This window comes from Oncorhynchus mykiss, chromosome 1, assembly GCF_013265735.2.
Source record: "Oncorhynchus mykiss isolate Arlee chromosome 1, USDA_OmykA_1.1, whole genome shotgun sequence".
In the NCBI taxonomy this organism is placed as follows: domain Eukaryota; kingdom Metazoa; phylum Chordata; class Actinopteri; order Salmoniformes; family Salmonidae; genus Oncorhynchus; species Oncorhynchus mykiss.
Window position 1 is genome coordinate 33,622,869 of NC_048565.1, and position 26,899 is coordinate 33,649,767.

General features: G+C 42.3%; 1 protein-coding gene across 1 annotated transcript; it reads left to right on the forward strand.

Moving 5' to 3' along the window:
* On the forward strand, positions 1–26,899 carry LOC110521571 (hepatocyte growth factor). Its single transcript, XM_021599209.2, has 18 exons — positions 1–232; positions 1,530–1,686; positions 2,649–2,761; positions 3,083–3,197; positions 4,121–4,263; positions 4,969–5,089; positions 9,217–9,335; positions 10,505–10,670; positions 10,758–10,891; positions 16,645–16,738; positions 21,994–22,130; positions 22,242–22,274; positions 22,371–22,476; positions 22,634–22,708; positions 22,822–22,971; positions 23,075–23,181; positions 23,286–23,428; positions 23,551–26,899. The coding sequence occupies exons 1-18, from the start codon at positions 184–186 to the stop codon at positions 23,728–23,730; spliced, it is 2,142 nt and encodes a 713-aa protein (XP_021454884.2). The 5' UTR covers positions 1–183; the 3' UTR covers positions 23,731–26,899.

Genomic DNA, 26,899 nt, shown 5'->3' on the forward strand with positions numbered 1-26,899 from the left:
GAGAGAGAGAGAGGTCCACACGGTGTGTTTCTACTCAGAGGCATCTCTGCTGTAGCTGAGTGAAAATCCCCAGTCTCTTCGTACCGTCGTCTGGACTTTATCAACAGACGGCAATACCTTTACTATTATTGGGATATCATATAGGTAATAGTTTGGATATCGTGAACAGCCTTTGAAACAACCATGTGGATTTACAACATTATTTTTATGCTCTTAATTGTCCACTATTCTGGTAAGTTGAGGAGACAGTCGTAATAGGAATTCAGCCTTGCAGCTTGTTATTGAGATTCAGCATAGTTGTTTAACTTTTCTCCAGCCTGGTCCCACCAAACTTATCTCAGCGTACATTGCATTTGTGATTTAATAAAATCTTATTTTACGAAGGTAGGCTCTGAGCCTAATGTCGAATGGTGGAGTTTATTGATTTTTATTTTTTTTGTAGCACAGCACAATAACCTGTGTAAAATCTCTTACCTTGCAGTCAGCTGAGCAAGTTTTCCATTCTAACTGACTACCATCTCTTCGATCTTGCTAATGTAACATGTCAGGGCAGAAGAGCTTCGATTAGATAAAAAAAACTGTCATCCTACAAAATTAAACTGTAAAAATAAACAACAAAAACATTTTGCGATGCTCTCTGTGGGGAATGGAGAAACTGTGAACCTCATCTCTATAGACTTTCAGTGATGATTCTACAGCAAACTTGCATAACATTATTTTATTTTTGAAAAGCCCAGCGAACCCTGTGTGCTTGGCGGCCCGCCTATTTTTATATATATTAAACTGCGTCTAACGATCTGTAGCACGAGATGCAGCCTCTCAGGTAGAAGCACGTGCACCATCTCCAGCTCTCATATCTCCATTCAGCTATAGATGTGCTGGTGGAACTATAGACGATGTAAATTTGCGGTTTTCTCTCATGATAATCACTCATTCTAAAGCTTCTAGAAGAGTCTGACATGGACTCTGATCCCCGTGCTTTCACTATTTAGAAGGAAAGTATATCATGTTTGTTACAGGCTATTGATAATACTTGTGTAGACTAGGTATTTATCCATAATATGGTTCATATTAACTTAGACTTTTTTCTCTATTACTTTTATTGAGGAAGAAAATACCGGAGTTTTAAGAAACATACACATAGCCTGACTGTCTGCTACTGGGCTGTTTATGTATTCACGTATGAGTCAACACAGCATGGTGTGGAGATGAGAAACAACATAATGAGTCTATCAATCCCTGCTGGAGAGAGGAAGGGGGATTGAGAGAAACGGTGTGTGTGTGTGTGTGTGTGTGTGTGAGAGAGAGAGAGAGAGAGAGAGAGAGAATGCATCCCATTAAGTAATGTGGCAGTGGAACCAGGCTAATTGACACATCATGATGCTGCTGGTTTTGTCTCTGTCCTGATGGGAACATCAACACAGCCTCACTGGCCAGGGGATGGACACTGCATTCAACACCTTTATTTCATGCTGTGTGTGTGTGTGTGTGTGTGTGTGTGTGTGTGTGTGTGTGTGTGTGTACACTAGAGTGCAGGAGGAATGCATTGCAGGACTACCAGAGAAGCGATAGTGTGCGATTGGTCCAGCTACCAGACTCTGCCCTCCAGACTATAAGCAGGAAGTTGAGCGTAGTGAAGTGTGCCCGGGGCTGCAGCCGCAACAAGCGACTACTCTTCACCTGCAGGTACGTGTGGTGCATCTGTGAAAAAACTCCTGGGGTTCTGTGCCTGTAGCTTCACCTGCTGTGTTTCTATAACTTTCTCATCTCCGTATGATGTTTTGGCTACTCTGGGGATTGTTTTTCACCTGTAGGTAAATATATGTATTGTCCATGCCAGTATGACATCATCCCCTCGCTTTCCTTGGCAGCAGTCCAAACTCTCCATTGTAAATATGGCAGCTCTAACTCTTACTATAGTCTAATACCCTCCCATTCTCTAATGAGAAGTCTGGTTTCTCTTAGTGTCGTTCAGCAGCAGCAAGCTTGAGTCTGGTGTGCAGGACTAGGTTTCCCCTGGCAGACTGAGTCCTCTCTGAGTCCTCTCAGCAGTAGCAGGCTAAGGGTCAATCCTATTTCAATTCAGGACACATACTGTATAGTCTCAGCCAGATTGCTCAAGATCCACTTCGAAATCCGACGTCCGTCCAGGTAAGCAGGACATTGAGAGATGACTTCAAAACTGGCCACTAGGGCCAATGGTGAGCACTATTATCATCAAGTAGCTTGGGGTTTGCTAGGGTGTTCTGGACGGGGATGGTGGATAGACGCAAGCCATGAGTTCCGGCTCTGAGGTTCGCATGTTCAATCTCAGTGCTAGGCACTCATTTTTTTATTTGTTTGTTTAAAACCTATCCCAAAACTTAACCCTTACCATTCCAAATGAATGCCTAAACTTAACCATTATGTCAATGTTTTTCCTTATCCCAGACCTTAACCCTTAATTTAACCATTCAGAATGAATGCTTAAACTTAGCCTTCGAAATGTGACGTTTCTTCAGTGAGACTGAGACCACTATCTGCATGTTAATTGTAAGTTGCTTTGGATAAACATGCCTGTTAAATTATTATATTACGTAAATCGATCAATATCTCTCTCTTTCTCTTTCTGTTTCTCTCTCTGTTTCTCTCTCTGTTTCTCTCTCTAGAGCATTTCTGTACGATCAGAAAAACAGGAAATGCCAGTGGCTTTCATTCGACAGGAACTCACCAGGAGTCCATAGCCAACACGACTTCAACTACCAACTCTACCAGAAGAAATGTATTGTACTATATTCTCTCTCTCTCTCTCTCTCTCTCTCTCTCTCTCTCGTCAGTAGAAAGGCACTGCAGTGCTTACACTATGTGTCTAAAGCAGGGCTGCATCTCTTTCTCCTTGTATCATCAGAGTTTGGTTGCCGGGTTAGTATTCTCACATATTGGAACAGTGAAATGGAGCATTATGGTAGATGTGAGACCTGTCTTAACATGATCTGTCAGATGAGTAAAACAGAAAAACATATTTTTCAGATTCTGTTCTTTCAAACACTCACAGTCTGTTTTTCCATTCCTTTGTTGACTCTTTCTCTCTCTCTCTCTGTAGCCTATGTGCAGGAGTGCATAGTAGGGACAGGAGTGAACTACAGAGGGAGGAGGTCAGTAACAGCCAGTGGAATAAAGTGCCAGGCATGGGCCTCTCCTATCCCTCACGAACACAAGTAAGCTAGAGCCTGTGTTTGTGTGTGCATGTGTGTGTGTGTGTGTGTGTGTGTGTGTGTGTGTGTATGTATATATAAGTTGGTGATTAGTCCTAAGGGACCGGTTATTCATCAGTACTAGTCCTCTCTGACCTCACTCTAACACTACACAGTCAGGGATCATTTCCTGTTGTAGTCACACTGTTTATATATGTGTGTGAGAGAGAGAGAGTTTACACTGTAGTAAAACCTAATTAATTTAGTGATAAAGTATACAACCTGTGACAAACAGCAGCCCTGATACAGAGATAGTAGCAGAGGATGATGACATGCAGCCTTGTTACGGGAACAGAGAGAGAAAGTGAGTGAGATAGAGAGGGACAGGGAGGAGAGGACAGCGAGAGAGAGATAACAGAGACATCTCGTGCCAGAAGTTCATTAGAGCAGCACAACCAGAGGACAACCAACCATAACAACCCCGCCTTCCTCATCCTTACTCTTCCTCCCATGTCTTCTCGTGTTCCCCTCTTACCTCCCCATTCTCATATTTTCTCCTCTTCTCCTTCCTCCTCTCTCCTCTCCAGTGAGCTCACACTGGGACAAGCACACACACCTCCATCACTCCGTTACCATATGTTGCATTATGTTGCCTAACTCTGTGCCTTCCAAACTGTTTCAGCTGTGACCCATATAAACCAAATGATCATGTGACTCAGCAAACAAAACCACAATCTAGTGAGGACCTCAGTCAGTACGTAGATGTGTATGACTCAGTGTTGTTTAACTACCACATGTTTCACAACACATGGAGCAGGCCTGGTCTACACTACGCAATGGAGATTTCCCTTCTGCTTCTCAACTTTCTGCACCAGATAGAAAGGGAATATTGTCCTGATGCTGGGAGGTATTGATTAACACTAACTGAAGTCCTTCTCTCGCTCCAGTTTCCTACCAAGGAGGAACAGGAAGAAGGACCTGAGAGAGAACTACTGTCGTAACCCTGACAATGCTACCTCAGGACCATGGTGTTTCACTACAGACCCCAATGTCAGACACCAGGACTGTGGAGTACCTCAATGCTCACAAGGTAGGACACATACACGCATGTCCATTTCCTTTTTCAGAATACCATTTAAGTGTACTGTCAGATATGAGCTCTCCCTTCTCCCTGTGGCACTGGACCATAGCCTGCTGTGGTATCTACAACTGAAGGACGCAAACTGTCACAGGATAAATTATCCTCTGTGGATATTTTTTTATGTATGTATAGTTAATAAACAGCTGACAGTGATGTGATTAGGTGTGTATGAGAATATACAAGACCATCAGGGATGTGTGTGTGTGAGTGAGGAATCTACTGGGTTGTTTTCAGTCTGAGGAAATGTAGTGGGTCTGTCCAGAGAGAGTGTGTGTTCTGGTCAAAGGAAAAACTGGTTAAGTTGATTTCAAAATAGGTTTCCAGTAATGACGAACACTGGAACATGAGATAACCAAACCCACAAACAGACGGGCGGACGGACAGACGGACAGACGGACACACACACACACACACACACACACACACACACACACACACACACACACACACACACACACACACACACACACACACACACACACACACACAGATTGTTGACTCATTTTACATTACATTCTAAATAGATAGACAGGACAATTATCCGGAAACATTTGTGGTACAGCACCTCATGTTGATTATGTATATAACAGTATATGCAAAAATAATGTCAATGGCATGTGAGAAGATTAAAATATCACCCTTGTGTGTGTCCAGTGGAGTGTGTGAGCTGTAACGGGGAGAGCTACAGAGGTCCCATGGATCACACAGAGACAGGATGGGAGTGTCAGCGCTGGGACCTGGAGGAACCACACAAACACCTCTTCCACCCCAAGAGGTAACACACACATATGCACGCACACACACACACAGAAACACACACACTCACGTTCTCTCAGTATGAGGCTCTGGGGCCTCTTCATTACAGAAACAAAGGGATGATTAAAGACGTGTTAACAAGTCTAACACTAATCCACACCACCTGCTGCTGGGGCAGGACACACACACACACATTCACACACACACACACACACACACACCCTTCACCTCTGTGATGAAGATGCCCTCAGCACCTCTGAATCTCTGTTAGTATTACATTAAAAAAAATATATATTATTATATATAGATATGTTTTTATCAGGGGAGCCCAATTGAGACCATGGTCTCATTTCCAATGGTGCCCTGGGACCATAAAGTAAAAGAACAAGCACACTACACCAGAACATCACCAACATCACAGCCATCATAAACAAGTTATTACATCAATGTTTCAAAACAAATGCACACCTCAGTGAACTAATTTATCATCAGGGTTTTAAAATGCCCTAGTGGCACCAGGAAATCCAAATGTAATTAATTGTATAAGTGATTCCAAAAATGTGGCGCATGAAAACTAAAAGCTGATTTCCCAAATTCCATGGAAACTCAAGGAATCTGAATATTTACCAAACCCGTTCACAGGGTTGGTTATCTCATTCTTTTATACATTAGCAATGAAGTTAGGGAAGTTGGAAGCTTGTGTAGTAGGGCTTTGTAAACACAAATGGAGTAATGCATTTATCTAAGGGACTTTAATGAGGGCCAGCCAACCTTTTGATACGGGATGCAGTGGTGAATATTAAATCTATCACCAGGAGGAATGAGATGGAGAACACCTGCACTATAAAAAGTAATCACTTCTGCTAACAACATTTTTGGCTGGAAACCAGTTGCCTAGAACCATTCAAGTAACCCAACTAATTGTATTTCAATGTTCAATACGCACAAAAAGCTTATTTCTCACAAACGTTGTGCACAAATTGGTTTACATCCATTTTAGTGAGCATTGATCCTTTGCCATCTACCTGATATGTGTGGCATATCAAGAGCATAATCATTACACAGGTATACCTTGTGCTGGGGAGGATAAAAGGCCATGCTAAAATGTACAGTTTTGTCACACAAAACACAATGCCACAGATGTCTCAAGTTTTGAGGGAGCATGCAATTGGCATGATTACTGCATTTTAGAGAATTTGGTAGTACGTCCAACCGGCCTCACAACCGCAGACCACGTGTATGGAGTCGTGTGGGCGAACAGTTTGCTGATGTCCACATTGTGACCACAGTGCCCCATGGTGGCGGTGTGGTTATGGTATGGGCAGGCAGGCATAAGCTACGGACAACGAACACAATTGCATTTTCATCTATAGCAATTTAAATGCACAGAGATACCATGATGAAATCCTGAGACCCATTATTGTGTCATTCATCCGCCGACATCACCTCATGTTTTAGCATGATAATGCACGGCCCCATGTCGCAAGTATCTTGAAACAATTCCTGGAAGCTTAAAATGTACCAGTTCTTCCATGGCCTGCATACTCACCAGACATGTCACCCATTGAGCATGTTAGGGATGCTCTGAATCGACGTGTATGAGAACGTGTTCCAGTTCTCGCCAATATCCAGTAACTTCGCACAGCCGTTGAAGAGGACAACATTCCACAGGCCTCAATCAACAGCCTTTGAATTAATTTTTTCTATGGCAAGACCTGAAAAGAGTTGTCTAGCAATAATCAACAACAAATTTGATAGAGCTTGAAGATTTTTTAAAAGAATAATGGGCAAATGTTGCACCAGGTTTCGAAAGCTCTTACATGCTGACTAGACAGGCACGCACGTACGTCTGCGTGCGCAAACACGCACGTATTGATTTTGTTAATTCACACTAGACACGATCAGGACACACAGGTTGAAATATCAAACGAACTCTGAACCAACTATATTAATTTGGGGACAGGTCGAAACACATAAAACCATCATGCACATTTAGCTAGCTAGCTTGCTGATTCTAGCTAATTTGCCCTGGGATATAAACATTGGGTTGTTATTTGTGACCGACAGCCTTGATTCGGTCATATGTAGCAAAAATATGAATAGTTTTTAAAAAATATTTGATAAAATCAGAGACACAGAGCTACAAACTGGTATATCATACACTGCATTTGAGGACCAATGTGAAAGTAATTCTGCTTTGAAAGTTGATAACCTCTACGGGATTTGTGTCCCTATACCAGGACTGTTGAGCTAAAGTGCACTAATGTGATTAGCATGATTTTGTAAGTAACAGCAAACTTTCCAGGACATAGACATGTCTTATATGGGCAGAACGCTTAAATTATTGTTAATCTAACTGCAGTGTCCAATTTACAGTAGCTATTACAGTGAAAAAATACCATGCTATTTTTTGAGGAGAGCGCACAACAACAAATACATTTTATCACGGCAACTGGTTTGATACATTCACCTCTGAAGGTATATAATGTACTTACATTCAGTAATCTTGCTCTGATTTGTCATCCTAAGGCTCCCAGCGATAAAATGTAGCATAGTTTTGTTTGATAAAATACATTTTTATATTCAAATGTAGGAACTGGGTTCTTATCTAGATTTGTGAAAGTTAGTGTAAGCTAAATGATCCATAATGTAAGACATTCCTGGGAGAGTGTAAACTTACATGTTGTATTACCATATAATTTTTGTATGTTCTCTGTAGTTATTAACTTGAAAATGTATAAATTGACCAATTCGGCACATTTGGGTAGACTTGATACAAAATACTGTGCAGTATTGCAATGCTCCACTGGATCAATCTGAAACTTTGCACACACACTGCTGCCATCTAGTGACCAGCATCTACATTGGGCCTAAACTGCAATATTATATTATGTCCTTCAGGTCCTGAGCAACAGGCCGTTAGATTTGGGTATGTAATTTTAGGCTTTTTTTTTTTAAATGGTCAGATCCATGTAACCTCAGTTTTGAGAAAATGGTCTATGAATGTTTTGGTATGCACTGGAGACCTCATAGTTGTCTACACCCATTCAGCATTTTTACACCCTCTTAAGCTTTAGCCCCACCCATCTCTTTAAGGGTTGATCCAAGTGTTCTGTCCTAACAACAGCAGTCAAGCACCCAAGCTAGCTAGCTAACGTTGGCTTTTCCCAGACACAAATGAGAGCTCATTGACGATTATACTCACCATAGCAGAGCTGGTTAGGCTATTTTGTTATGTTATCCAGAGCGTTGGTGACTGCAGCTGCGCTCCTTGCAACAATTAACACTTTTCCCCCAACGTTTACTGACACCGGCCATATTCAAAGGGTGTTAAGCGTTCATAAATTTGTCAGTTATTCTGCACTCTGGCACAATCAGATGAGAGTGCACTGAAATCGGAGAAGATAGCCAGAGCGACGTCATGTCCAGCCCACTCATTATCTCAGCCAATCATTGCTGTCTTTTTCTGTGGCTAAACCAACTAGGCTTTTAATTTAACAATTGTACTCATATTTACAGATATTAAGGCACAGGAAAGTTTGCCTGTTCCAGAAGTAATTTCTGCCAAAAACAAATGATTTAAAAAAAAGTTTACGTTCTAATGGCTCTGCTGTGAAGTAGTGACCAGAGACATATGCTTAGTTTCCTGAAATGAGTCACATTTTACCTGACATGCACAAGGTCCTTTTTTTCTGGGTCTTTGTAGAATTTGGACCCATTTTGAGTCATACAAAATTGTGTGTTCTCTACTCAGACAATTAATCCACAAATGAAAGGGAAACCTAGTTAGTTTCTAGTAATCTTTCCTCCTTCAGTCTTTTTCTTCTTCTTCTGTGGACTTTTTATGGTGATTGGCAACCAACTTTAAGGTGCATTACCGCCACCAACTGGACTGGAGTGTGGACCTCAGTTCATCTTTCAATCACCCACGGGGCAGCAGCGGGGCGGCAGGTAGCCTAGTAGTTAGAGCATTGGGCCAGTAACTGAAAGGTTGCTGGATCGAATCCCGGAGCTGACAAGGTAAAAATCTGTCTTTCTGCCCGTGAACAAGTCAGTTAACCAGTTAACCTCATTGCTCATGTGTATCTCTATCTGTCCCAATGACTTGTTGAAATCCTACTCTTCCCTCTGTATGTTGTGTTGCAGGTATCCTGATAAAGGCCTGGTTGATAACTACTGTAGGAACCCAGATGGACGTCAACGACCGTGGTGTTTCACCACGAACCCACACACACTCTGGGAGTACTGCAACATCACAGCCTGCTGTGAGTGTCTGTGTGTGCATGCATGTGTGTGTGGTGTGAGTAACTAATCCAAATGTACAGCTTCCTTTACCTGTCATTCTGCCCCCTCCTCTCTCTCTGATTGGCTAAGGATGAGGAATGCTGTTTGAAGGAATACACACCCTCTCATTTTACTCTGGTGTCCTGCTTCATTCACTGTTTATTGTTCTAAACAGGCCCTTGCAACTGTCCTGTAATTATAGTAATTTTCACACACACACACAAACACACACACATGCACAAGCACACACACATGCATGCACACACTCACACACGCACACAAAGACACACACATACAGTACATGCGTACACAAACACAAACGTATGTGCACACACACTTTAGAAAGCTCAGGTACTCTGCTATATAAACCTCATATCAGACACACAGAAGTCACACATATTATGCTCCAGTTACATACAAGATGAGGGGGGGTGTGTACCTGTTTATACAAGAGAGGAAGAGAGAGAAATACATCTCTATAGTCATCATATTTCTGCTTGTTGAGGGCTGAAGTGAAGAGAGTCTATCTATAGAAGGTTGACAGAGAACAGCACTTAAACGCTGCAAGTGTGTTTTGTTTTTCTCTGACTGGCTCTTCACTGCTCTGTTTGAGTAATCAGGAGCTCTGAAACTCGGTCTTTACAAGATGGCGTCTTTTCAGTTGGACTCTTTCTTTGTCTCATTGTAGTATCTGATACAGGCCTTGGAAGTCAACCCAGTCTAGTTTTATGGTCTAACCCTTAAACTAGGTAGAAGGCAAGGCAGAAAGAAAGACATAGAAACAAAGAGCTATATTGTTTTGGCCTGTTCTACTCCCTGTACCTGTCTTTATTATCCTTACTAGTAGCAGTCTATTTTCAGACAGATCCACAGAAAACTGTCAGTTTAGATTCTGGACAGCTAATATGCTACCGTATATTTCTGGGAAAATTTAGTCAGAATTATGTCCTTCTTATTGCAACTTAATTCATCAGCTAATTGAGTACAATGTATTGTATAGAGCAGTTAAGTCCAAGTCAGCCTTGTCCTTGTTACAGTGTCCGAGTGGCACGTTGGCCTCAAGGAGAAACTATTTCAGTATAACAGAGGGTATAGGTGATATGGCTATGTTTAATCTGTCTCCGTCTCTTTCTCTCTCTCCCTTTCTCAGCCACAGACAGTGTGGTAGAGTTGGAAGTGACTACTATGTGTTTCTGGGGTCAAGGTGAGGGCTACAGAGGGTCAGTAGCAGTAACACCCAGTGGGGTGATCTGTCAACGCTGGGACTCACAGTACCCCCACAACCACTCATACGTTCCCCAGAACTACCGCTGCAAGTGAGTGAACCGCACTTGTATCGACAGCCCTACACACAATATGTTTGTCTTTGTGTGAATCTATCTTTGTGTGTGTGTGTGTTTCAGAGACCTGAGGGAGAACAACTGCAGGAACCCAGATGGACGTGACCTCCCATGGTGCTTCACTTCAGACCCTAACGTTCGCACAGCGTTCTGCACTAACATCCCCCGCTGTGGCAAACAGAACGCTGAACCTCAAGGTGAGAGCCTATTGTAACATAGCTCCAGGAGATGATACAAGTCTTCAGGTCTCAGACAATCATAGTTCAATGAGTGCTGTAGAGTGTGCAAAGCTGTCAAGGCAAAGGGTGGCTAATTTGAAGAATCTATTTTGATTTGTTTAACACTTGTTTGGTTACTACATGATTCCATATGTGTTATTTCATAGTTTTGATGTCTTCACTATTATTCTATAATGTAGAAAATAGTAAAAATAAAGAAAAACCCTGGAATGAGTAGATGTTTCCAAAATTTTGACTGGTACTGTATATTTAAGACCAAAAACTTTTAGACTTTTACTGAAGTAGTATTTTACTGGGTAACTTTTACTTGAGTAATTTTCTATTAAGTTATCTTGATACTTTTACTCAAGTATGACAATTGGCTACTTTTTTCCACCACTGTGAATTATTTTGCTGTAACAATATTGGTAAAATGAAGATCCCACATCTGTAGGACTCTGGTAATGATAGCCCACTACACATAAACAAACTAGCTCTGACAAATTGGACAGTGATGTGAGGCTCTGTCCCATTGGATAGAAGCTATAAACCATTGGATAGAGAGGAGAAAGAAGCTACTGTATGTCCCATTGGATAGTATCAAAAGGGAGGAGCTGTGAGGGACTCTGTGGGATTCATATTATGTAGGGTTGTGCTTTTCTCACACTCAGATGGGAACCTCGGGCCTGGGACAGTTTTGTGACAGTTGTTTTATGGTCATTATACTCGACTTGTTAAAAGTACAGTAGCCCTTATTCAGCTATCCAGTTAGCTAAACACTCATTCAAATAACTCTGTGAGAAGCAGGGTGCCGTTTTGGAAGTTTATTGAATCACAGTGTGAAACTGCAACAAACACAAAAGTACATGTTTTCAGTTACAGTAATATAGAGCACAGAATGTCTTCCACAATAACTGTACTAAATGTATGAAATAAGGAATAAGAGTACTCACTCAAGAGCCAAGTATAAAATAAAGTTACTAGAATGCAACTGTATGCTTGATATTGTTCAGCTAGGTGTCCCTAGGGAGAAATAGCATTGAAGCTGATTCAAAGTACTTCAACTGGGAACGACATCTTCAACGCACGTTCTAATGAACTCGCACACCGAATCAGCGTATTCGTCAATGTTGTTGTCTGACGCAATACGAAACATGTCCCAGTCCACGTGATGGAAGCAGTCTTGGAGTGTGGAGTCAGCTTGGTCGGACCAGCGTTGGACAGACCTCAGCGTGGGAGCCTCTTGTTTTAGTTTCTGTCTGTAGGCAGGGATCAACAAAATGGAGTCGTGGTCAGCTTTTCCGAAAGGGGGGCGGGGCAGGGCCTTATGCGTCGCGGAAGTTAGAGTAACAATGATCCAAGGTCTTTCCACCCCTGGTTGCGCAATCGATATGCTGATAAAATTTAGGGAGTCTTGTTTTCAGATTAGCCTTGTTAAAATCCCCAGCTACAATGAATGCAGCCTCCGGATAAATGGTTTCCAGTTTGCAAAGAGTCAAATAAAGTTCATTCAGAGCCATCGATGTGTCTGCTTGGGGGGGGATATATACGGCTGTGATTATAATCGAAGAGAATTCTCTTGGTAGATAATGCGGTCTACATTTGATTGTGAGGAATTCTAAATCAGGTGAACAGAAGGATTTGAGTTCCTGTATGTTTCTTTCATCACACCAGGTCACGTTAGCCATAAGGCATACGCCCCCGCCCCTCTTCTTACCAGAAAGATGTTTGTTTCTGTCTGCGCGATGCGTGGAGAAACCCGTTGGCTGCACCGCCTCGGATAGCGTCTCTCCAGTGAGCCACGTTTCCGTGAAGCAAAGAACGTTACAGTCTCTGATGTCCCTCTGGAATGCTACCCTTGCTCGGATTTCATCAACCTTGTTGTCAAGAGACTGGACATTGGCAAGAAGAATGCTAGGGAGTGGTGCACGGTGTGCCCGTCTCCAGAGTCTGACCAGAAGACCGCCTCGTTAAACTGCCACAAGGGGGTGCTAAACAACTAACAGGTCCAGAACACTCCACGCCTGGGGTCTTTAACGATCCCCATTAACCTAACTCTGACCACTGTGGTCTTCTGAAGAAAGAAGGATAACCACTTCAGAGGTAGGCCGAGAGAAGACCTTCAGAGTTCCCTCCTTGACAATTCTCACATTGACTTTCCTCACCATCCCATCCCAGCTGTTAAGGGTGTTCACAACGATGGCCATAGGCCATTTATTTATTTTAGGCTGACTGTCCTTCATTAAGACAACTTCCCCTTCTTTAAGATCTGTGCTCTTGTCCTGCCACCACCGGTTCCAAAAGGTGTCAGCAAGACTTTGTACCTGCTTCCACTCTTGCTTGTAGTGTGACGACCCTCCCACTCTGTCTGCCGTATTCTCTCTTTGTTGTTTCCTTATTAGGATGCTGGTGGGTGGAGTTGGGAGGGTCGTCAGCTACATGGGAAACACCTGGGCCCGGTGTCTCCCAGGATAAATACACCACTTCCCCATTCATGGAGGAGACTCTTTCCATGCAGACACTTTGATAGTTTTTGTTGTGTGTCTTGGTGGTTTTTGGTTGTTTGCCTTAGCACCTTTCAAAACCCTGCATTATCACATTCATGCATGCAAAACACTCACTTACACTACTGATTACACACACCATTGTATATTTTCCTTAGTTGCTTTAGTTAATAAATATATATTTTGTTACTCCTTATCTCCACGTTGTCTCCCTTTTGTTACGGGCTTTGAGCCGGTTCGTGACATGTGGGGGCTCATCCGGGATATTTGAACTATTGGTTTGGGAGACCGTGGAGGTACGTGTTTGGTTTGCATATTGTGTTTGAGTTTGATAGGCCCAGTATTGGTTGCCTTTGTTGTTTGGTTTGTGTGCTGCGTTGGAGAGAGTATAATGGTTAGTTTCCAGGCCCTGCCTTTCCTGGAAACTCTTGTTCTACTTTCTGTTGGGACGTCAGTCTGAGGTGAATAATCGGCTGTGTACCTCGGTGGGAGATTTGGGTAGGGTAGTGGAACTTGCTACCCGGAGCTATAGCCTTTTTCCCCTGATAGGCTTAGTGACATGTTTCATTTTTTTGGAATATGTTGGGCATGGTTAATGTTTGTTATTTTTGTGTGGTGTCTGTGGACTGAGCAGTTGTCTCGGGGGCACATCCGTGGCTTGGTGGAATTTGCCAGCATGCTGGGGAGTTTTTCCTTGCCAGCGGGCTACAGTGCGTAAATTCCCACCGCAAATCCGCACGAAGACAAGGGTTGAGCCCGACTCCCATGGTAAAGCTAACTTTGGGCAGGAGTGTCACTACTGTCAAGGTTCAGGTCATTGGAAAAATGAATGTCCACTTCCCAAAAACGAATGTTCTGCTTCCCAGAACATGCCTGGTGGAGGAGAGGGGACACCAGTCTTCTGTGTCAAGAGCATAGCTGGGATGAGGATGAGGGGTGATTCCGGGTCTGAAGATGCTTGGATGAAAGCCTGGCATTCGTCACAGCAGTGACCTCAGCCATCAATGCTGTCAGGACTTTGTGTGTAAGGCACAAAGTGCCTTTGTGTACAGCTCTTTTGCATAAGCACATGAACATCGCCACCCACCATTTGCTATTGGCATGACCTCCTCTGGTGAGGCGTGAGACCACCTCCCATGGTCCAAAAACGTCCACACCGACGTAGGTGAAAGGTGGTGCAACCTGTAGCCGCTCAGCTGGCAGTTCTGTCATCTGCTGGTGTTCCGTCTTCCCGTGGAGCTTCTTGAACACGACACACTTGAAGAGTGCACTCCTGATATACATCTCTTAGCTCCAACCAACCAGAGTCCATCTGCTTGGATGGCATCCTCTGTGAAATGTCTCCCTTGATGTTTCATGGCGGTGACACACAAGTAAGATTGCCAGGTGGCAACGACCTGGATTGATGATGGTGTTGACATTGTTTGTTCCTAATTTAGATTGCTTGATTTGGCTTCCAACTCTGAGCAGCCTGTCACTGTCAACGATAAGATGCAGACTTCGTAGACTGCTGTCAGTGGGAAAACTGTGTTCTGCTGTTATGCACCTAAATTCCTCTGCATAACATTCGTCTTGGACACTTTGGCTCTTTCCAGCTCTTCTTCAGTGGGATTCTTCAGACAGATGTTTCATCCATGGCAGCTGCTCTCTTGTGCAGACTGAGAGAAGATCCAAGCTATGTGGATTAAGCGTGCTACTGTCCTTATGAGACTGTTCCATTTGGAGAAACGCTCAAAACGTTTGGAGCTCAGCAGGTTCTTGGAGACTTGAGTGATATTAGAAGTCACCTGTGGCCGTATCTCAGAGTCGGAAGCAGAGTTGATAAGGCCAAACAACTCTAGAGATTTGGAGGAGTGCAGGGCAGGATTCTGAAGAAAAGCTGGTCCAGACAACCATGTTGTGTTGCTGAGGGCTACTGTTACGGATCTAAACTCATGGTCAGCTGGGTTGAGATCTGCGGGCACGTACCTCCATTGGTCTGGGGACGGGGATTCGCTGAACTCTGTTGCTCACGTAGCCGTAGTACCGCCTTGTTTGGTTGTGGATGTACACAAGCACCACTTTGCTGTCCGAATAGTATGTGATGCTGTCAAACTTCAGATCCATCTCCTCAACTATCAACTCTGCGATCTGGACTGCCACCATGGCTGCACATAGTTCCAGTCTAGGGATAGTGAGTTCTGACTGGGGAGCCAGCTTGGCCTTTCCAAAGACAAAGCCAACTTCACTTTTTTTTCGCTTTGGCAATAACTATACTAGCCCTTGAACTGGCTGACGACCTCGAACTGACTGACGATTTGTAAGAGCGCAAACTTATAGACTGTGAATTGAATGTTCCATGTTTCTCTTTAATGTTTTCATCTTTCTGCGTAGAATTGTCCTTACTACTTTCCTCCATGATGTGAGGTAAGCGTGGCATGTAGGGGAAGACTAAAGCTGGCGATGTCGTGATGGCTTCTTCTGCGCCGAGATGACAGCCCATTAAATCTTTAATCCTTACTGCTAAACATGGAGGTTCCTCTCTTACGTGTAGCCGTGCCTGTCTTTTCACTATACTGGACTGGCTAAATGTACAGTAGCCCTTTCACAGTGTGAAACTGCAAACACAAAAGTACATGTTTTCAGTTACAGTAATATAGAGCACAGAATGTCATCCACAATAACTGTACTAAATGTATGAAATAAGGAATAAGAGTACTCAATCTAGAGCCACATATAAAATAAAGTTACTAGAATACAACTGTATGCTTGATATTGCTCAGCTAGGTGTCCCTAGGGAGAAATAGCAGTGAAGCTAATGCAAAGTAGCTAACAGCTAACTCAAATATTCATATTTTACAGAAACATGAACATTTTTTGTGATAAACATTTATCTTGTGTTAATAAACACATGTACTTACAGACATTGCGTCATATGAAGCTTATAAAGAATGATGTTGAAGGATTGTAACTACTCTGTCACACTTGCACATTGCTTCACATCTGAAACTGCTTCCTGTCACATGACACAAACAGGTACATTTTACACTGCTGCACATAAACTGCCACTAGGTGGTGCTAAACAACTAACAGGTCCAGAACAGTCATGTTGTGGACTACCAGTCAAGACAACAGAGATCAGTATAGTTTTCCTAATATATTCCCCTGGGGCTGGTTTGTAATATTCTATTACATTAACATAAATATGTTTTCATATTTCATTAGCTTGGTCTCATGTATGTGTTTCAGACTGCTACACGGGTAGTGGAGAGAACTACAGAGGCGAGGTTTCCAGGACTAGGTCAGGTCTTCCCTGTTCCCTCTGGAGTGACCACAGCAACAGGTAGCAAAACCACACACTACACATCTTTGATGGTAGGGAGTGCCCTACCTATATGGAAAAAACCCATGCATTTCACATGTAAATGGATGAAGTGTCCCAAAAACACTTAGTTTTTGCATGACCTGACATATCAAACAAAATGGATGACGTAATACACAATTTGATGACGTAGTAAACAAAAAATGTGAGCACTACTGTCTGAAATCACACAAACGTTTGAGAGTGCGTCTTTAACCTGTAGTTGATCCCCTCGTTGGGACATTCCCCACGTCCCCATAAAGACAAAGGTTATTTTAAGCTTACAGTAGGTGTTAGGTTTAGATTTAGGGTTACAGTTAGAATTAGGGATAGGGGTTAGGGAAAACATATGCTGTGTGTGTGTGTGTGTGTGTGTGTGTGTGTGTGTGTGTGTGTGTGTGTGTGTGTGTGTGTGTGTGTGTGTGTGTGTGTGTGTGTGTGTGTTTGTGAAAGCATCTGGGACATGCTTCAAGCCTCACCTCTGAACCTGAGCCTCCTCATTTTTCGGGAACACTTCAAATCCAAACAGCTCCTCTGCTTGGCTCCCACCCAGGGGTTAGACGTCAGAGGTCAGGGATAGAGTTTAATATTTTCCCGGTGATTTACAAATGTTTAATCCCGAGAATTAATCACTTTTCCCCCGGGTGACCTGGTATTTCCAGTCAAAACCGGAAGTGTCATTCTAAAACATATAAAGCATATAAATATGTCTCAATTTGATTAGAGCACGAATCGGCATGAAAATTCAAGCATGATGCTACCTGAGCTTGATGAGCCATACATTAAAGACATTTTAACAGTCCATTCCCAAAAGAGTGTAAAAGATTGTGCAGTTATCCAAGACAGCATTTACGGTGCATTCGGAAAGTATTCAGGCACGTTGACCTTTTCCACAATTTGTTACGTTACAGCGTTATTCTAAAATGGATAAAATCGTTTTTTCTCCTCATCAATCTACACACAATAGCCCATAATGACAAAGCAAAAACAGGTTTTAAGACATTTTTGCAAATGTATTAAAAATAAAAAAGTTTACTCAGTACTTTGTTGAAGCACCTATGGCAGCAATTACAGTCTCGAGATCCTCTCAAGCTCTGTTAGGTTGGACGGGGAGCGTTGCTACACAGCTATTTTCAGGTCTTTCCAGAGATGTTCGTTCAGGTTAAAGTCCAGGCTCTGGCTGGGCCACTCAAGTACATTTAGAGACTTGTCCCGAATCCACTCCTGCGTTGTCTTGGCTATGTGCTTAGGGTCGATGTCCTTGTTGGAAGGTGAACTCTCTCCCCAGTCTGCGGTCCTGAGCGCTCTGAAGCAGGTTTTCATCAAGGATCTCTCTGTACTTTGCTCCGTTCATCTTTCCCTCGATCCGGACTAGTTTCCTATTCCCTGCAGCTGAAAAACATCCCCACAGCGTGATGCTGCTACCACCAAGCTTCACCGCAGGGATGGTGACAGGTTTCCTCCAGACATTACGCTTGGCGTTCAGGCCAAAGAGTTAAATTTTGGTTTCATCATATCAGATAATCTTTTTTTTTCATGGTCTGAAAGTCCTTAAGGTACCAACTTGGCAAACTCCAAGCGGGCTGTCATGTGCATTTTACTGAGGAGTGTATTCCGTCTGGCCATTCTACCATAAACGCCTTATTGGTGGAGTGCTGCAGAGATTGTTGTCCTTCTGGAAGGTTCTCCCATCTCCAAAGAGGAACTCTAGAGCTCTGTCAGAGTGACAATTTCTTCGACCTCATGGCTTGGTTTTTGCTCTGACATGCACTGTCTACCGTGGGATCTTATATAGACACGTGTGTGTGCCTTTCCAAAACAAACAACAATTAATTGAATTTACCACAGGTGAATACCAATCAGTTGTAAAAACATCTCAAGGATGATCAATGGAAACAGGATGCACCTGAGCTCAATGTTGAGTCTCATAGCAAAGGGTCTGAATACTTATGTAAATAAGGTATTCTGTTTTTTTTTTTTTTTTTACATTTGCAAACATTTCTAAAAACCTGTTTTTGTTTTGTCATTATGGGGTATTGTCTGTAGATTGATGAGGATTGGATTTGATTTAATGCATTTTAGAATAAGGCTGTAACATAACAAAATGTGGAAAAGGTCAAGGGGTCTGAATACTTTCCGAATGCACTGTATAATATACTGTTTATGCTACCGCACATTAAGCATGACAGAAAAACATAAAAGGCCATAAATGTAGCTATGCTCTCTTTGGTTTATAAATGTGTTAAGCTCCAGTAGGCCAGTATTTTTGAGTGTGGTATTACTGTACTGTATTGTATTGTATTATAGGACTGGAATTACTAACCTCTTTCAATGAAGCTCGGAGAGAACATGCGATGCTGGTGCAGGATATGTGTTCAACAAGTCGGTTTGTGATATTTCTGCCCTGCTAGAGCTGCCCTGGTCAACTGTAAGTGCTGTTATTGTGAAGAGGAAACATCTAGGAGCAACAACGGCTCTTCCGCAAAATGGTAGGCCACACAAGCTCACAGAACGGAACCGCTGAGTACGGAAGCGTGTAGCGCATAAAAATAGTCTCACTCACTACCGAGTTCCAAACTGCTTCTGGAAGTAATGTCAGCACAATAACTGTTCGTCTGGAGCTTCATCGAATGGGGTTCCATTGCTGAGCAGCCGCACACAAACTTATGATCACCATGCGCAATGCCAAGAGTCGGCTAGAGTGGTGTAAAGCTCGTTGCCTTTGGACTCTGGAGCAGTGAAAATGCCTTCTCTGGAGTGATGAATCACGCTTCACCATCTGGCAGCCCTACGGACTAATTTTGGTTTGGCTGATGCCAGGAGAACGCTACCCGCCCCAATGCATAGTGCCAACTGTAACGTTTGGTCTGTGGCTGTTTTTTATGGTTCGGCCAAAACCCCTTAGTTCCAGTGAAGGGAAATCTTAGCGTTATAGCATACAATGGCATTCTAGACGATTCAGTGCTTCCAACTTTGTGGAAACAGTTTGGGGAAGGCCCTTTCCTATTCCAGCATGACAATGCCCGTGCAAAAAGAGGTCCATACAGAAATGGTTTGTCGAGATCGGTGTGGAAGAACTTGACTGGCCTGCAAAAAGCCCTGACCTCCAACCCATCAAACACATTTGGGATGAATTGGAACACCAACTGCAAGCCAGCTTAATCACCAAACATCAGTGCCCGACCTCCCTAACGCTCTTCTGGCTGAATTGAAGCAAGTCCCCGCAACAATGGTCCAACATCTATTGGAAATCCTTCTCTGAAGAGTGGATGCTGTTATAGCTGTTATATGGGGACCAACTCAATATTAATGCCCATGCTTTTGGAATGAGATGTTTGAAAAGCAGGTGTCTACATACTTTTGGTCGTGTAGTGTGTGCGGATCTATATACAGTTGAAGTTGGAAGTTTACATACATTATTCAACAATGTAGAAAATAGCAAAAATAAAGAAAAACCCTGGAATGAGTAGGTGTGTCCAAACTTTTGACTGTTACATAAAAAATAAAAAAAAAAAATATATATATATATATATATATATATATATATATATATATATATATATGAATCTTGAACAGTATTATCTGTTTTGGAGGCAATTTTAAAGGAATAGATTGCGAGAAAGATTGCAATAGTGTGCATGCTTATTCATTGATCCAAAGCAATGATTTTCAAGTGATAGGCTGTTTTACCAACAACAACAAAAAATCTCTACAATTAAAAAGTTAAGGTGACCCCCGAAAGCCAGATGGAGATGTGTAAATTAGATGCGCATTCGGTCCTTACTACAGTAGCATGATCTATGCTGCCAACTAGTGTAACAGGGTTATATTGGTGATTCCCCTTGCCACTTTATTGTTAAGCCAATGGGTTTTTGGTTTTAGTTTTGTCTTGCCTTCACCTACTCAACATGGTATCTTATTGGCTGGTTTGCGTGGCTTGCTTATGAGGGAGGATGTTTCATTAGAATCGTCCCAGTGAACAAGCACCAAACCAGCAGTAAGTTGTTGGTTGCAAAGCACTATGTCAAAAGTGATTTTTATACTCCCAAGTGATGATTTAAATGTACAATTTATATCAAATTGTTTGCAAATGTTATTAGAACACCACACATAAGATTTAGTGTTTTTTGGTGCATGTTTGTTGTGCATTTTGTTGTAGAGAATTCCAGCTAATACTAGCTAGCAACTTCCTGTGTCTGGTGGGGGGGTTCGTATATATTTTGTGAGTGCAGAGTTGGATGGTGAGCCGTGCCTTGCATGATGTGCAATTTTGTGTTGTTTCTATCAGAATAAATCTCCATGACTGGTGCTACAAGTTGGAGTTTGTGTCGATGATTGATTGTACACAACGCAAGAAGAGTACTGTTACACTAGCTCTCAAAGTCACACTTCAGAATTAGACGTTCATCCATGTTTCTCAAATGTCAAATTTCGAGGTTGTTACAAATGTCAAATTTCAAAGTGTTTAAGGTTAAGTTTAGGCTTTAACTCAACATTTTTAAGGTTTGGTTTAAATTTATTAATTAACTCTGAAATCTTAAGGTTAGGCATTAACTCTGAATGGTTAACGCAAGGGTTAAGGTTTGGGATAGGCTTTCTATCGCTGGATTCGAAATTCCAACTTTTGGAATCCGAGGTAGATCCACCATCCCTGTGCCTTAGACTGCTGTGCCTCTCAGGGATTGTGCATGCAGATAGAAGGCCATAGAGAAGACAGATTTAGACATTGCATACAATTGAACAGTTCCATTTCACATCATGCTGTTCATAGAAATAATTTATTATAATATACCGGTTTTCTCGCAGGTATTTATCCCGTGAAAAGGAAGTGGGTTTGGGCAGGAAATCTCGGTAACCCGTTTCCCGGTATTCAACCCTAGTCAGGGATCAGCGGTTTATTGTTTATGTTAAAGAGACTCAGAGGGATCATCCCTCTCTCACACTCAAACTCACACTCACACACACACACACTAGCTGTGCGTCAGTGATGGGTCCTCCTCTGAATTCCCCTCTTCTTATCATCCAGGAATGTCTGGGAAAGAATTCTGTTGGTCACGTTCCAAACATTACGATAATTTCTCTGTCAGTGGAGGTGTGAGGGTGTATGTGAGGGAGAGAGAGAGAGAGAAAAAGAGAGCGAGAAACCATACACACCTGTGGTAGGCTTAATATGCTAGGCTGACTGTATCTCTTACACTGTTATATAAACTCTACGCTTCTTCTTTGCGTGTGTTTAGTGGTGACAGAGATGCAGCGGTGCTGACTGTCAGACAGGAGGGGAGTTTCTGTAGGAACCCAGACAGAGATACATACGGCCCCTGGTGTTACACTAACAGCACTGCTGTACCATGGGACTACTGCAGCATCAAACTATGTGAGTCTCACACACACACACACACACCTGCTGTAGTGGCATCATCACTATGTTGTCACTGAGACCTGAGACCTGAGACCTCCATCTTGTGTTTCATCCTCTGTCATACAGGTGAATCATCAGAGAACACCATTCCACAGAGAGGTCAGTCCTTCAACTCACGCCTTCTGGTTTTCATCTTGTGCCTCTTCGGGTAAACCAAGTTTTTTCAACATAGTTTCCTCTTTCTAAACTTGTCAGTGGAGGTGTCCAAGGTGTTGTGTTTCATCCATAAGAGGACCAGGATAGTAGGAGGAGCTCCAATTGCCATTACAGACGGAAGCTGGATGGTCAGCATACAGAAAGGGTAACCACACATAGACACACAATTGGCTTTGCATCTCTGTATTATATAGGTGTAAACTGCTCTTGTGGCAGATGTATAGACCATCTGTCCCAGTGTTGGAGTTGGCAAAGGTCCATCCCCAGTGTGTGATATCATGTGTGTTGTGTTTCTTCACCAGGTCCAATCACTGGTGTGGAGGTTCTCTTATACGGGAGGAGTGGGTTCTCACTGACAGACAGTGTTTCTCCTCATGGTAACTGGACCTCTAGCTCTCTCTCTCCCTCTCAATATTCATTTTTAGCTCTATTCCTTTCTTCCTCTGTACCTATTTCTTTCTTATACTTACATCTACCTGTCTCCAACCAGTGTTCCAGACCTGAGTGAGTACCGTGTTTGGTTGGGTGTGTCAGACATCCGTGGCTCGGCTCCTAATGGCTCCTTCAGACAGGAAGTCTCCATCTCCCATGTGGTCTGTGGTCCTGAGGGCTCCAACCTGGCCCTCATACGGCTGGCCAAGTGAGTGCATAAACAGAAATATACAAACACAGCTGGTCGATTTACATAGTTCTACTCCTGAAATAACTTTTTGTTGATGTGATTATGTCTTTGTCTCTGTAAGGCCTGCCCTCCCTGCCGACAGTGTTCACACCATTCAGCTGCCGGTGGCTGGGTGCTCTATTGCTGAGGGTACGATGTGTAGCATGTATGGATGGGGCGAAACCAAAGGTACACACACATACCATCATACCCATCAGGATTTTATCATCTAGATAAGGAACTGGTTATTCATTAGCTCTACTGATCAAAATCTCCCCACTTCTCTCGCTCAGGGACGGGTCATGAGGGTGTTCTGAAGGTGGTCCATCTGCCCATGGTCAGTAATGAGAGATGTAGAGAACAACACAGAGGGAACCTCCACATCACAGACACCAAGATCTGCGCTGGGGGGAGGAGGGATGAGGGGGTCTGTGAGGTAAGGAGGCTGGTGAACTGCTAATGAAATGTTCTGCACTGAAACACTTGAGCAGAGTTTGCCCTCACCAGGAGAGTACTGTATGTCCTTACTAACGTATGTTTTATGTCTCTCTCCGTCAGAGGGACTATGGCGGCCCCTTGGTGTGCCAGGAAGGAGAGAGCAGGGTCATAGTGGGAGTCAGTGTCCATGGCAGAGGCTGTGCCCGTGCCAACCGCCCTGGCATCTTCATCAACATCCCGTTCTACACACAGTGGATCCACAAGGTGTTCAGACACTACCCTGAACCTCAGATCAACTAGAGACAAACTTTTATCCCATCATCAACTAGAGACCCAACCTTGAGACATCCTACAACCAGTGGATCCATAAGATCTTCAGACACTATCCTGACCCTTACCCTGATCTGACCAACCAGAACCACCTTGATATAGATACGTGTAAGTCCAGTAAGGAACAGCTGAGTCCTTGTGCATTTGAAAGGGGGGAAAATCCAGCTGTATTGTAAATAGCAGACGCAACTCCAGACTTGATGTTGGACTGCTAAAAGACTCATCATGGGCTGTGGAGTGGAACATAATTGTGTTGATAAGACTGCTGGATTGATCTTTAGATAATATAAATATGCATTGTTACAAACATGCTACTAAGGACAACAGAGGTGTGGATATGTTGTCGGCCAACGACCATGTCCTGAAGCTGGTAAGGTTTGGAGTCAGAAAGACGCTGTAGATAAGATGGTAAAAGTGGGAATACACTTGATTCCGGACGTTACTTGAATGTACTGAAAACCAAAAGGCAGCAGCTCTCTACTTCTGTAGTGTGCTTCTGTAGGGCACTGTCAAGGGAACTAAAATACAGTTGGGTCGTTCCACCAATTTGGCCTTTTGAGAAGTGTAAAACATTTAATTTGACCAAATTTTAAAATTCTGCCACAAAGAGCACATGTTCAACTTAAAAAATAAAACATTTCCCCATCTCAAGAGGTTAAATAAAAAATGATGATTTCATCTAAAATCAGCCATAAAACCCTTGTGAAAGCGGGATGGAAGCGTCAATTGAATGCCAGCTTCACAAAATGTTTTAAATTGTTAAAACATTTCTAGCCTGTCTATCTATGGGTAACAGGGTTGACATGTTATGCTTGACCGGCTCAGTTTTCCACCACAAAACACCAGAAAATGGCCAAAAAGAGTAGAACCAGCTCACCTGCTTTTACACTGTGATTTGACTATTAGATGTTCAATGTTTCTTTTGTTTAATATATTTATGTAGGAATAGTTTCACCATATTCAAATTAGAGTTCAATTCACATAACAGGTTAGACCTCAAAATGAAATGGTAAATGAATCACAAATTACATGAAATAAATTACTTTACAAAGCAACACAAATAACTAGGGCTTTACAATGATGGTGAAAACATGGAGAAATGTGGTTAAGGGGGTTAAAATCATCCTAGAAGTCACAGAGGGTTCATGAAAAAACATGTAAAAAGGCAGACTTTATCAAGTCTTTATTCCTATAAAAATCTGATATAGTGAATATATTGACATATTGAATTCTCCATGTGGTCTGTATTAAAGGGCACTTCATTTAATTGGTGCACCATTTCTACTTTAATTTCAAAGGGAAGCGAAAGGCTCTCTTTTCGTGGAACAACCCAGATCTGTACATCTGAGGGCATTTTACTGTACTATGCCTATACGTGTCTCAGTGTAAATAGTTTTCTGAGTGTAAATCTGACAGGCTGAATGTGATATGGGTCTTATAGACCTGTGAGAGGATGGGGACGTTGGCCTTTTTAGGAACACGGAAAGATCAACATGAAGCCGTTGAAGGTAAATAAATGTATGTGTAAATATGTTTTATTTCTGTGTATGTATTGTAAAGGTGAAAGGGTATGCAGCTACAAGGCTTTCCAGTTTCCACTGACCCTCTCCCTCTCTTTTCTATCAATTTTAACTCTCCTTGTCATCTATTCTCCCCTTCTCTCTTCCTGCAGTGATGTATTCTGTTTGATACACACACAATCAGTATGACTGATTGTGTGTGTGTGTGTTTGTATGTGCGTGTGTGTGCGAGTGGGTTCTGTGAATTCTATCAGAGTGAGTTATATTCCCTCACCTCCCTCAGCCTCTGGCAGACATCCAGTAACTATCTACTCTGGAAATGAATTTTCACAGAATCTGTCACTGCAAACTGTTATCAAAATGGAGCTGTTGGCTACTGTATGTTCAGTGTTATTGTGAGAGTATTAGCCTCTATCTCTATCACACATTGATCTGACTATTTCACCTGTGAATGTGAGTGGTCCCTCAAACAAGTATAGCTTTAATTGTTTTTTGTGTGTGTATTTGTAAATGTAGTGAAGTTGCATTCTGTGTCTGTGTGTATATGTGAATTGTTTATGCTGCTATACAAGGTTGTAAAATATTACATTATATGTACATGTATACTATAGGCTACTGTTCATATATTGTTTTTAATTTGAATACTCCATGTCAATATTACAGTACTATGATACCATGTCAATATTACAGTACTATGATATACCTGTAGTACACCGTGTTCCTATCTTAATGTATCTGTAAGTTAATCATTGAATACTGTTTTAATGTGTTTATATTTTAGTGTTACAGTATATTACGTCATGGTACCATACCCACATACAATGAGTTTGTTCATTTAATTTGCATTAGGGTGTTGTGAGTGCAATCATTAGGCCTTATTTCAATGTTTCAGCGAGAATTTGATGCGTTCATCACCAGGCGTTATAACAGTAGACCTAGGCTTCTAACAGGTGTCTATTCAATTCGATTCAGAAAGCATCCATCAAAGGATGGAAGGAAGATGTATTTGACACGTATCTCACATAGGTCTGTAATGCATATTGAAAACTCCAACACTGACATACATGGGACAAGAAAATAAAAAGGTAGGCGCTAATGTCTATAAAAAAAGAATGGAAATGTATGCACTCACTACTGTAAGCAAAATAAAATAACAATAATAATGGCGCTGGAGGGGAGGACTGCCATTTTACGGACTCCTAAACAACTGTGTTATTTTGTTTTTTCGCATTGTTTGTAACTCATTTTGTACATACTGTTGCTTCTACCGTCTCTTATGACCGAAAAGAGCTTCTGGACATCAAAATAGCAATAACTCACCTCGAACTGGACAAAGATTTTTCTTTAATATGTCCGATGCAAAGGATATACTGCTTTGTCAAGAAAAAGCCCAAATCCTTGTCAGTGTGAAGAAAAGAGTAGAAAAAGGGTGAGGAGGGTGGTGTGCCTTGTATAAATTCACAGATGAGTAGGTAAACCACCACTACCCTCGGAATTATTGGCCAATGTGCTATCATTGGAAAACAAACTAAACAATCTGCGATTAAGACTATCCTACCAACGATATATTAAAAACTGTAATATCTTATATTTCACCGAGACTTTACTGAACACCGATA

Coding starts and splice junctions, on each gene's coding strand:
- LOC110521571 (XM_021599209.2), top strand. CDS start 184: ATGTGGATTTACAACATTATTTTTATGCTCTTAATTGTCCACTATTCT. Junction 1,687..2,648: donor CGACTACTCTTCACCTGCAG/GTACGTGTGGTG, acceptor TTCTCTCTCTAG/AGCATTTCTGTACGATCAGA. Junction 22,477..22,633: donor ATGGTCAGCATACAGAAAGG/GTAACCACACAT, acceptor TTTCTTCACCAG/GTCCAATCACTGGTGTGGAG.